The 12,293-nt window shown below is 35.5% G+C and overlaps 1 protein-coding gene across 1 annotated transcript in view; it reads left to right on the forward strand.

Moving 5' to 3' along the window:
- LOC142350017 (protein O-mannosyl-transferase TMTC3-like) overlaps positions 1 to 12,293 on the forward strand; it is a 197,285-nt gene that overhangs the window by 141,576 nt on the left and 43,416 nt on the right. Inside the window, exon 7 of the mRNA XM_075401916.1 lies at positions 4,975 to 5,227. Coding sequence (XP_075258031.1) covers positions 4,975 to 5,227 — 253 coding nt within the window. The remainder of the gene's footprint in view (positions 1 to 4,974; positions 5,228 to 12,293) is intronic.

A 12,293-nucleotide genomic window follows, 5' to 3' on the forward strand; every position in this document is an offset into this window, starting at 1 on the left:
TAGCCAAGAACTTTGCTGAGTAATTTAGGCACATTTTTTGAAATAACGGGTGAAATAACGAAATTACTTGCAGTGAAATTAAAACATGAAAAGCGGAATTATCCAAAGACAGTAGCAGAACGCCCAAAAGCAGCACGTAAGCGTATTTTGAGTCTCAATTTGAACGAAAAACTGCATGACTGGGACAAGTGTGTTCAGATCATACAGCCACTCAGTTTTCACTTTCACTTTGTTACTGAACCCGACACTCCGCAAACAAAGCGTTTTTCTACCCGAAAACAGTACAAATATGGCTACCACTCTATAGAGTTTTAAAAAATCTTGACGACCTCAAATTACTTTCGAAAACAGAAACCAATTATACTCAATGTTTTCATCGGATCAGGTTAGGGCCTCTCAAATTAACTGAATCGCCAGAAGACATGCAGGAATTTGACCCAGCCAATTTGAAACGAATCTTTTAGAATAACTAGAAATGAGCCAGACTGATTTGATGAGTGTAACTCTATTACAAGATCAAACTACATTTTTACCCGCTGGATTAGTTCAGGCGTCGAAAATAATAGGCCTCAGCGCTAATGCTCATCTACATCGCGATTGCCTGTACCTCCGATTGTACCGTTAATACCAGCAGTAAAAATCTGAAAACCTTCATCCCTGATTTCATCGACAAACTTGCAGGACATTTCATTCAGAGCCCGTCTGTCTAATATCTCGAATATCTCTGTCTAGAATATTGCCCGAAAAATTCCAATAAAGCACCACCGATTTTTTGGTTTTGCCAGATAAAATATTAAGTGAAGATGCAAGTGAACAACAACCAGGACCAAGCACTCTAAGCTAACAAATTTAGGCGGTTTTGCCTAAATGCAAGAAATACAAAGTTGGAATCATGATAGCCTGAAACACGTTACGGATCGCGTTTGTAAAAGCTACAACTGCCTGCATCTTCAATCAACCGTCTATTTAAACTGAATAACCAACGCCAAATAATCGAGGTCGTCAAGACGGTCAAGAGAAGATCAAATTTCATTGAGACAAAACTAGAGCAATTCTGACCGAGTATTGAAAAATCCGAAAGAGCATATCAACGCACGATAGCTGGCGAATGACCCAATGTCGGTTAAAGAGCATTCATTCAGCTTCAAACAGGAGCATTCATTCAGCTCTTTTCAAGAGCATTCATTCGTCTTCAAGAGCATTCATTCTTCTATTCAACAGCGTTCATTCAGCTTCTTTTTAAGAAAAGAAGCTCTTTTCCACATTGCGTATCAACTAATTTGAGAGGGGATAGAGGCTTTACCCGGTAAATTGATTACAGTTGCCGAAAAGTATCACGAAATTAAAAATTCCGAAAAAACTTGAACGGGCCCAGTTTTTTCAGGTGACACCAATTTCAATCGATCTGTCTGCAATTTACATACCATGGAAAAATCACAATAATCCAAGTTGTTAAATGCTATCAGTTTTACTGCACACTGTACTATATGTTATACTATGATACAAGGTGCGCTCGCTAAGTTTACCAAAACTTAGATGTGGTCTCGACCGACTTTTGGAAAACTGTGTTTTACTAAAAATTGAATGGTTTTCAAATTTTACCGTAACACTCCATTTTTATAATTACAGCACGCAAACTAACTGATATTATAAAATGGCTAACTAACCATTTGATGCATAAATTTATTTTTAAAATGTGCCAAAAATTCCAAAATGAGTGAAAAATCCGAAAAGTTCTTTGGGCTTATCTGCATTGTTGCAAACACAAATCCAATCGAGAATTAAGAAAAATATATCCACTGCTGCTTGCATCCATTTCCTGTCATTGATGCGCAGAGACAAAAGAGGGGGGGCAGTTTACCTTTTATTGGATAAAATCGAAATTTTCCATTGCAAATTCTAAAAATTTGATATGCAAAAAGGAGTCTTAAATTGTCAGTTGTAACCCAGAAAATCGTCCTACAGAACCCACAAAAAGTTTTTTGGGAATCAGAGGGATGGAATCTACGCCCCAGGTGCACTAGGAACGAATTTAAAGAAATTATATAAAGTAAAATACATTAGGCTCAATAAAAGATTACATGACAGTAACTAATTATACCACAATCGAGAATGCAGCCATGCGAATCATGTGAATTCGGAAAATCAGTTTTTTAATACCTTTAATAATTAGACTTCCCTCATGCCCAAGAATTCAAAAGGGCGGAAGTTCAAATTTATTTGGAGACCGCCCCATTCAAGCAGGAATAGTTTGTTTTTGCTGCAATATACATCCTAATTGTTAAACCTCTATCTGTTTAAAATATGGGGAGTTACTTATCGAAATTCAGGGTCAATTTGAGAAACAAAATACGATTTGAAGTTGTCCATGCAAACTCCTTGAAAAACGCAATTTTTGGCCTTTTCGTTTTTACATGTTTTTCGTGCCTATGCAGATTTGAAGAATTATTGATAAAGCGACATACAGTACAATCGTTGGGATCAGTCGAAAGCTCTTGTGGGTAAAAAAATCTCATTATTGAAATAATAATCTCCAATTGGCTCATCAAAACCGTAAATTTCTATAAGTAAGTTTTTCTTTAAAAAACCATCCGACTTTAGTTTGAGCAACGTTACTTCTGATCTTTGCCTGCAATATTTCAAGAGTAGTTTCCAGAAAAACAAGTTGAAGAAACAGAAGATGGACTCAGAATAAAGAAAGTTTAGTGTCAAAATCAGGCCCCCAAAAACATTATTTGAGTCAATTTGCCAACTGCAAGTATAAACGCAGCCTGTCTGTATTCACTGTAAGTGGACTGTGCCATTTATTCTCGCTTACTGAAACCGCGAGTATTGAACAGATTACACTATCAAACAGAAGGTTACTTTTCTTTATGGTGAAAATTTTGTCAATACCACTACTAATAACCGATCTTTGACCATCTACCAAACTCGCTACCGTAATTTCACGTATGGTAGAGTTAAAGCAGTTTCCCAAGCAATATTTCCTTGACGATCCTTGCTATTTTAAAAGCTTACTCTTCATTGACTTTTCTTTCAGCATTAAATCAAAACAATGATCTAAATCGAAACCAGCCCGACAAATCATCTTGCAGTTAACGGTCACGTTACTGGCATCATAATAATGCAAGCGATTTGACACTCCGTTACTTGAACATTTGCGATCAGTCTCCGTAATCCCTGACGCGTTAATTATTTGTTTTTTTTTTAAATTTTAATTCTTTCATGAATGTCTCTCGATCAATGTCTAATACATAGTAAAACGTGTCTACCACAGATTGTAACTTCTGCGTTTGCCCAATCGCACCTTCAGTAACTTCTGCGTGAACGGCCAAAGCCGACTGTATTATACGGTCCCGCGCATCAGCAAGATGATATAGCATATGTTAGGTTAGAAAGTCTGTTTTTTTTTCACGAGCGTTTGGATTCATTGACAAGCAACTGAAAACGGCTGCAAACGACTTCATGCCATAAAATTCCTGAGCTGTTTTAGCAGTTTATGCAAATAACCACAATTTTGAACCAGATAAAAGGGCATCTAACGAAGTTTTCTCCCATCCATGACTGTACTAAGCACCCCGCCTGTTTGGCCAAAAAAATCATGCGCATTAACATCTCCCTTGTTCCAGTCTTTACTCAGTACCTCGGACCATTTGAAATGCTTTATGACACTTTCTTGTAGAACAAAACGCACTTTTGGAAACTCGTCCTCAAATTACGGACTTCTATTTTTTCATCCCCATTAGTTCAAATGTGTTTTTACGCTCCAGACGAAAAATCTTTCAATTGGCTTGGCATAAATAGACATACCTGAATCATAATTTGCATTTAATTGTTCCACGTGTCAGTTTTTTTGCTGGTGTGCTCTTAATTTTGATTTTTGTCAAACTCGGAAATCAACTCATAACATGTTTCCTCAAACTCAGAAAATGTTAGACCTGCCTTCTCATGATTATTTTTGTTGCGTTTGTTTCCACCGCCAATCAAGTTCATGATTTGCAGGTTTGTGGCAATTTTGTTCCCCCATCACCCTGATTTTTTCCTTCAAACCGGTTTGTTGCACGGTTCTGTTCTGCGATGCAGTCGGGCAATTTGTATTCTGCTTTGCTTTGCGTAGTTGAAATGTTGACTGTTGGAAGTCTATGGTGTCTGGTAGGGAGTCTTGTTCTGCGGGATTGATTCGTGATCTTTGTCTTTACCGTTGCCTTGAGGTTGCGCGTTCGAGCTTGGTTAAGGAGATCACCAAAAAGCTGTGCGGTGTTCCACTTGTTAATATTGAATGTGCGGTGTTGGTTGTGCTGTGGCCGAACGTCAGAACCAAGCTAATCAGCTTGCTTAACTGGCTCCAGGGTTGGCGGTGTTTCAAAAAAGTTTCAATTAAATTTCTTTTGGCACGCTATGCGTGGGTACTTTTTACCCGTTTCGTATTAACAGTTCTGATGTTTCGTGAGATTTGCGTTACAATTTTTTTTTGTTACCGAGAAATTGTCATCCATTTCCTAACCATCGAATTACATCTATGAAATCAACATCCTGACTTGGTGTTTTTTTAGTCCACGCGCGCGTGAGTCCTGGCACAACAGAGTCCAATATTTTACGATAGGGTTTAATAAAATAAATTCGTCTATATTGCATTTTGTTCAACAATTGGACGATGTTAATTAAGTCTGCTCAAAAATTTGGAAGATATCGCTTATAAATTTCTTCTTTTTAACTGTGAATAGCTTTTTTAACTTGACGATTTTGATAGAATGTTATTTAAAGAAAACGTTGTTTCAGCCGAAATGAGGTTAGTTAGCATGTATATCGTGATGAATTGCTGTCCCAGATTTTGTTCGTTAAATTTTTCAGTCACTGTGTGTGCTTCATTTAAATTAAATCATGGTCGCGCGGGCTCGAAAAGAATAATTTTACGGAAACCTTTACATTTGCAGAGCCTTAACATTTGTTGCCCCCAATAGTTTTAATTTTCAGCTTTGACAACCCAGCTGCAATGGCAAAATCTCCTGCTAGGGAGATGACTTTGAACTACCTCTTGCCAATAAACATATGGCTCCTTCTATGCCCGTGGTGGCTGTGCTGTGATTGGTCAATGGGCACCATACCTCTCATCCAATCACCGCTCGATACCAGGAATTTGGCTACTGCGGCGTTTTGGTGTGGAATTTTGATTGCGGGCAGGAGATGCTTTGCTGGCCGAGACAAGTTGACTGCACAGATTGCATTCGTAAGTTCAATTTAGTTGCGTTTTTCGGTGGACATTTTGTTATGAGCATATGATTCCTTGAGTGAAACAACCTGGTGCCTATATTTGTCCATTATGAGTTGTGTTTCATTGTTCTCTAACGAAGTTTGATGCAATTATTGTAAACGTGTTTTTTCATGCAAAATTTTGGCTTTATCATTGTGTTCTAGAACATTCTTTCGACTTCACTTCTCGAGTGACTTTTTGCACACTTGACTTGTTCTTGGTTTTTGCATGATATAAGTTGCTCTCATTCAGAAGTTGCAAAAGCAATTGCAAGGAATTGTTTTGCATCATAAACAATTGGATCCATTCTGTCGGCTGTCATTTTTGCAACCAAAATCACAAATAGCACTGCTTTTAACTAGCAAAAAATATCGCGTACAATAATTATGGCAAGGCAAATGTGGTTTTTTACACTGATGTTTGCTAAGTTCTTTAAGATGGGATCTTCAGAATTGAGTGCGAATAGTTCAAAGGCTCCCGTGACTGAGCTTGTGTAGAGAATTAAAGAACAAAACAATCATGTCATAGGCCTTTTGACCTGCCATTATGAGAAATGCTTGTAATAGTGGAATTATGAGAAATGCTTATAATAGTTAGTTAAAGGTTCTACCACATTCGTTATGATCCCAGGGCTTCAGTTATCTGCAGCTTCTTTACTGGTATCGCCGTATGCAAATTTACTCCTTAGTTTTAACAGAGTGCACAGCAGGGACTTTTTCAGCTCAGTTTGGCTTGGGTTTTTTCCAGTTGAGTCCATCAGAACTCACTTGTTTCGATTTAGTTGAAAATGGAAAAATGAAACATTTTTGATTACTGTTTTTTGCATACTGTTCATAATAAGTTGTCGGAAATTGGCACGCGTTAATCGCTTTTGTAAGTTTGACTATTTAATGCACGTTTTAATTCAAGGATTGATTTGTACTGATTCTGTATTTTTTTCTGAAAGGTGTGTATGACACCTTCTGAAGAGCACTTAAAACGAGAATATTAAACTTAAAACAAAAATTTAATATTAAATTCAATATTAAATGTTGAACTTAAACGTAAAGACATTCGAAGTGCAGACTGGTTAGAGCTGTTTACTTAAAGTGAACTGTTCTCCAAAAGTTCTGCAAATACACTAAGCCACAGGGTGGGGTTCCACGCGTTAAGGCACTTGCATTCAATTTTCACTTGTTGCGCGCATTTTAATAGCGGCACAGAAATAGCTGAGGCTATTATTGGCCTTCGCTTGGTTTCTTTACGACTCGAAGAGGAGTATTGGAGAAGTCCCTTTTAATCACTTTTATGGGACTGAATTTTGAAGCAGGAAATGAGACGGGTGAAAAATTTTGGAGTGGTTTGTTTGTTGAACAAAATTGAAGAGTGGAGGGAAAAAAGAGTGGTTTTTTGTTCATACCTGTAAGCGAGTTAATTTTTTCGTTCAAGTGCGGCTTTTTAAATTTTTTTTTTATTTTTTGGTTTGAGCAAAAAAGTTTGATTATGATATTGTATTATTTTAAAGGTTGTTTTGATGGTTTCCGGTAATTAATGTGAATTTTTTAGACCAGTTTGCAGGTTTTTCCAGCTCTTTTCTTGCTTTGTTTTACTGCTTTATGTGAGATTTGAACAGACGCTTATTTCTTAAAGAGTTTTTAAATACCAAGTGATTACAGTTTTATTGGTATTGAACTTTTTTTGTTAAGAAAAAATTACAAATTGAGAAATTGTAAATTATTGTTCTTAATTTTTTGCAACTTTTCGGCTTTTTTTCTTAAAAGTTTCTTAGCCTATTACGACTAACTCGTTGTTTTGCTAGCACTTCGAGACTATAGTTGCTCCAATTTACTTTTTTGGCTCTACGTGCTCTCATAATATCACAAAATAAACTTTTTTTGCATAACACACACGTTTACAACATTTGCTTCTCATAACACACACGTTCACATTTGCTTCTCATTCGGGTGCGATTAATCATCTACAAAATGTCAAAATTCAACTCCCCAACCACTATTTTGAGAAAAATTTTATTCACATTTTCTGGCGCGTCAGTCCCCCATCCAAAACTTGAAGGAAAAATATTAAATAATAATAAAAAAGCAAAGAAAACCTGAAATGTAAATTTTTATAATATTTATAAATTTTTATAATAGTTATAATATTTATAAAGGTATTTCAGTGAAAAGTGCCATATCTAGACTTTGGACATTTTTAGAATCTTCCTAAAAAACACACTTAATTTGCATAGCTGGCTTCAAATTTCGTTCGAGATCATTTAAAAGCAGGGTTTTCATAGCAAGGTTGTACTAAGCAAACTATCAAGGCGAGCATGCTATCGATTAGATACTAATCCATATCTCTAGCAATTTAGCAACTTAAGAAATAATGGCTGCCTAAGAAAATCTGAATTAAATTTTAATTCCGGCAAATATTCCGTGAGTTTTACTACACTTTCCATTTTTACAGGAAAGTCAACTAACCAGAATTCAAGTTAAAAAATGTTAATGCTCTTCGACTCAATAATCCGTAGTAACATATCGATTTGAAATTTCAAACTACCGGTTTTTAACCTTTGTGAAATCATGGCGTGATGTGATATTTACCTCAAGAATTGCTAAATATCTTGTTGTAACTTTGTTTGAATCATTTTTTTGATCAACGCACTTCACAACAACAAATGCCGAACTAACATTTTAAAGCTTGTGTTCTCGGTTAAAAGAGTTTGAGTGTAACGGGTAAATTGATTCCGAAGATACAGTTGATATTAGCCTTATTTTTAGCCATCCCACAACCGTAATATTGGTTTTTTGGTTTTTTTGGTTTTTTGTTTCAAAATTTTTTTCGTTTCAAGTTTTTAAATGCTTTTTGTGTTCTTTAATTTTTGTAGCAATTGGGGATGTCTCTTGTCCAGATTAGTTTTTTTTGCGCCCTCTTGACCGTTTTTTTTTGTTCTCAGTTGTTTTGGTAATGATAATTGATTGATAAATTTTTATATAAATCTTTCTCTAAATCGGCAAAGTGTTGGATTGATGTATGCTTGACAAGAAGTAGTAATAAAAATTTTACAATAATAGTTTGGAAGTAGCATATTGGCAACTTATCCATTTTTTAGCTAATTTTTGCTGAACTTTTGAGATTATTATTTGGAATGTTATTTTTTGCTATTGTCCTTCATTTCCTGTCCCTTACCTCCATTTTCTCTCGAATTTTTTGGTGGTTTTTCATGTGAAGTTGTAGTCGTATAATAAATGAAAACTGAGCGTATTGCGTGGTCTTTTGCCATTAGTTGTTTTGGAGTTGCTACTTATCAAGCAATTTTTATCAGATTTTTTGTCATCTTTTGTCAGGTACTTTTTTTCGTTGTTAATAGCCGCACAGCGATAGCTGAGGCTATTATTGGCCTTCTCTTGGTTTTTTTTTATTTCGTCGTCATGATTTTTGTTACGACCATATGACGTCACAGCCACTTTTTGTTCATTCGTTCATGCAATTTCAACTGAATTGCATGTGTGACGTCATTTTTCGCTCTTAGTGGAGCGAGTTTTTTTGTTCATGCGCGTGATTAAATTTTTGGTCACACTTGACTTACCTCACTCTCAAAAATGACTTCCTCAATTTGAAATTGACTTTTATTTACTTTAATACTTTAATTCAAAGAGATAAGGTCAGAGGGTTGTGTGTCACTCTAAATGAAGGTTATTTGAGATCAGCTAATAGAGGCAGCAATAACTTATACAGATTTTTAATCAAAATATAACAGATCAGCCTTCAATGAAAAGACAAAATTTTTTGGTCTGTCTTTTTTACTGTTTTTTTTAGACTGCCGATCTACGAATCAATTGCGGCTATTTTCTGGCAATCTGCCAGCTATGTTTCATTTTGTTATTAATTGCTCTCAAATGAGAAGCAATTATTGTAAACGTGTGTGTCGTTTTTATGGACAATATTCGCTTGATCGTTTTGCGCTTTTCTTCTAGAATAATTTTTGACTTCTCCAGTGACTTTCACAGTTTTGAATTTTGTGTGATTTCAATTGTTCTCACTCCGAATTAAAGCTTGTTGTTCAAACAAAAAGGATTGTTAGTTGATAAGGCACTGATAGCCCAGTGTTTAAAACTTCAGTCGAGATGATGGAATTGGATGCCGGAGGTAGGGGTTCGAATCCTACCATGTGCTGATGTTTTCGCACCCATAAAGAAAAATTTATCTAGGCTAGTTAGGGTGGTCAGTTTCTCTTTCAATTCAATTCTTGAATTCTTCCGGCTATGTTTTAAAATATTTTTTTGAGTTCAAATTGGAGTAGTGATCTTGGTCACGACGAAACAGAAATTTGAGCGAAAAGTCGAGTGGTTTTGCGGCGTGAAATTTGTCACTCATTTTTTGTGTAGAGTAAGAAAATGGCATTGGAACAAGAATATGCTTCTTAGATTTTTTGTTTGTGCGGCAATTTGTCTTGTTTTTACTGTTTTTCGATTTTTTTAATTGGGTTTTTCTAAATGAATTTCCCAATCCATGCATGTTCCATTCTAGGGCTAGTTTTTTTTCAATGAAAATTCTTTGATTTTTAGGTCAGAACTTGTCCTGCTATGTTTTGCGGCTAAAATGTCTTTGCTCTAATTTGAAAAAAGAGTAATAAAAACGTGTTTGAACAAAATGTCTCTTTCTCGCTAGTGGTCTTTTGTTCACATGGGTCATTTAGACATTGATTTTTACTGTTTTTTATTTTTAATATGATTTTTTTTCTGAATCGCTTTCCCAATCCATTCATAGTTCACTCTTGTTCTAATTTATATGTGAATTTAATGAAATTTCTTTGAATTCTTTCTGGACTTGAAATGGTTTTTTCTTTTTTATTTCGTCGTCAGGGTTTTTGTTTACGACCATATGACGTCCAATCACTTCAAAGCTGCTTTTTGGTCGTTCGTTAATGCAACTTCAGCTGAATTGCTTGCGTGACTTCATTTCCACTTTTATTAGAGCCAATTCTGTTCATTCGCGTGATTAAATTTTTGGTCACATGTAATTTTCCTCACTCTCAACTTCACTTCGAAGAGATAAGGTTAAGTGGGTGTGTGTCGCTCTAATTAAACGTCATTTAAGAGCAGCTTACAGAAGCAGCATTAAGTTATACAGATCCTTAATCAAAATAGAACATCTCTGCTGCATTTTGTGAAAAGAAAATATCGTTTGGTCTGTTGTTATTAATCTTTTTGAAATTCCAGGTCTATTGCGGCTATTTTCTTGCCATCTGCCAGCTGTTTATTTTCTTTTTTGATTGCTCTCAAACAAAGTTTGCAGCAATTACATTCGGTGACAAAATTAAACGTATAAGTTCCAAGTGAATATGCGCCAAATGCGCAGCTTTTGTGTGCTGCGTTAAGTGAATTTCTTTTTGACTTTAAAAAGTGTTTTTAACCGAATGGCGCTTTTACATAACGATTTTAGCTGTTTTTTTGTTTTTGCTTGTAGTTTTGTTTTTCGTAGAAATGCTTGATCGACGGTGCATCTATATTTAACGCCCTCGAATTTGTTATAGTGTTTTTGGTAGCCTACTAATGCGCTCCAATGCCAGAATTTGCTCATATTTTAATTGCGTATTTGTTAATTGCTTTTTAATTGCGTATTTGTTTTTTCCTTTTTAAAATTTCTGTTATAGGGGTATTTGTGCCTACTTTAGTTAGTTTATATGGCAACATATCTCTGACATTCCACACATTGACTGCCATTGTTCTTAGCCTGAACTGCTGTGGATCTAGAAATCCGACTACGGCGGTTTTTCTCCATTTTCCTCGGTTTTGGGGGTGTTTCCTAGTGTGTCGCCGAATGAAATTATAGCGCCCGTAGTCTTCGCTCACTCTGCTCAAAATGGTTTAAAGGAGAGATTTCTAAATTAAGCAATCTTAAATTAACAGAGTCAGAATCAAAAATCAATTTAAACAATGTATAGTATTGTTTATGATATATAAACGAATAAAAATTGATGCGGGATAATACTCGAAAGCCCAATTTTTGATGCCAGGTATTTGAACTCTGTTCTAATTAATGTTTGCTAACAGGTCTAATGTTTGTGTGTATTATTACTAATTTCTGTATACTCTCTTTAAGAGACAGTAGTGTTCCTAAATACTAACGTCAATAAAATTGGCACGCGCTTCAAAATTTTTAAATCTTGTTTCGATCCTAATCGTCGTCGCGAAATTCAGTTGTAGTCATTTTCTGGCACTCTTTGTGGCCTTTTATTACTTAAACAACAATCTTTAAAAATTGATTAGAAAATAGGGATATAGTTGGATATCAGATTGTTTTGCCTGTGACCTCTTTTTTCGCCTCGGTAGTCTCTTTTAACTGGGTTTCCAGTGGTATGTTTTGTGGCTAGTTTCTGATAATCTTCTAAATTTTGTTTAGTTTTAACAGCGGAGTTGGTATAGAACGTGTATGGGCATCCCCTTATTTTTGATTGCATCCCCCTGTTTAACGAAATGATTTCTCAGCGAAGCAACCTAATATTTACAGAGTCAGACTCAAAACCCAATATAATAATAATGTTTACTATTGTTTATAATATATAAACGAATAGAATTTGATGCGGCATAAAGCTCAAAGCCCAATTTTAGATGCCAGGTGCTTGAACTCTGTTCTAATTAATGTTTGCTAACAGGTCTAATGTTTGTGTATTAATGCTAATTCCTGTATCCTCTCATTTAGAAAAAGCAGTGTGCCTAAATACAAAACCAATAAAAGTGGCACGCGCTTCCGTGTTTTTTAATCTCGTTTCGATCCTAATCTTCATGAAAATCAGTGGTAGTCATTTTGTGGCACTCTTTGTGGCATTTTATTATTTAGACAACAATCTATAAAAATGGATTAGAAATTAGGGATATTGTTGGATATCAGATTGTTTTGCCTGTCACCTCTTTTTTCGCGTCAGTAGTCTCTTTTAACCGGGTTTCCAGCGGTCTGTTTTGTGGCTAGTTTATGATAATCTTCTAAATGTTGCTTTGTTTTAAAATTGGAGTTGGTATAGAACGTTTATGGGCATCCCCTTGTTTTTGATTGCATCCGC

Source organism: Convolutriloba macropyga, chromosome 11, assembly GCF_964194025.1.
Source record: "Convolutriloba macropyga chromosome 11, txConMacr16.3, whole genome shotgun sequence".
Taxonomy (NCBI): Eukaryota; Metazoa; Xenacoelomorpha; order Acoela; family Convolutidae; genus Convolutriloba; species Convolutriloba macropyga.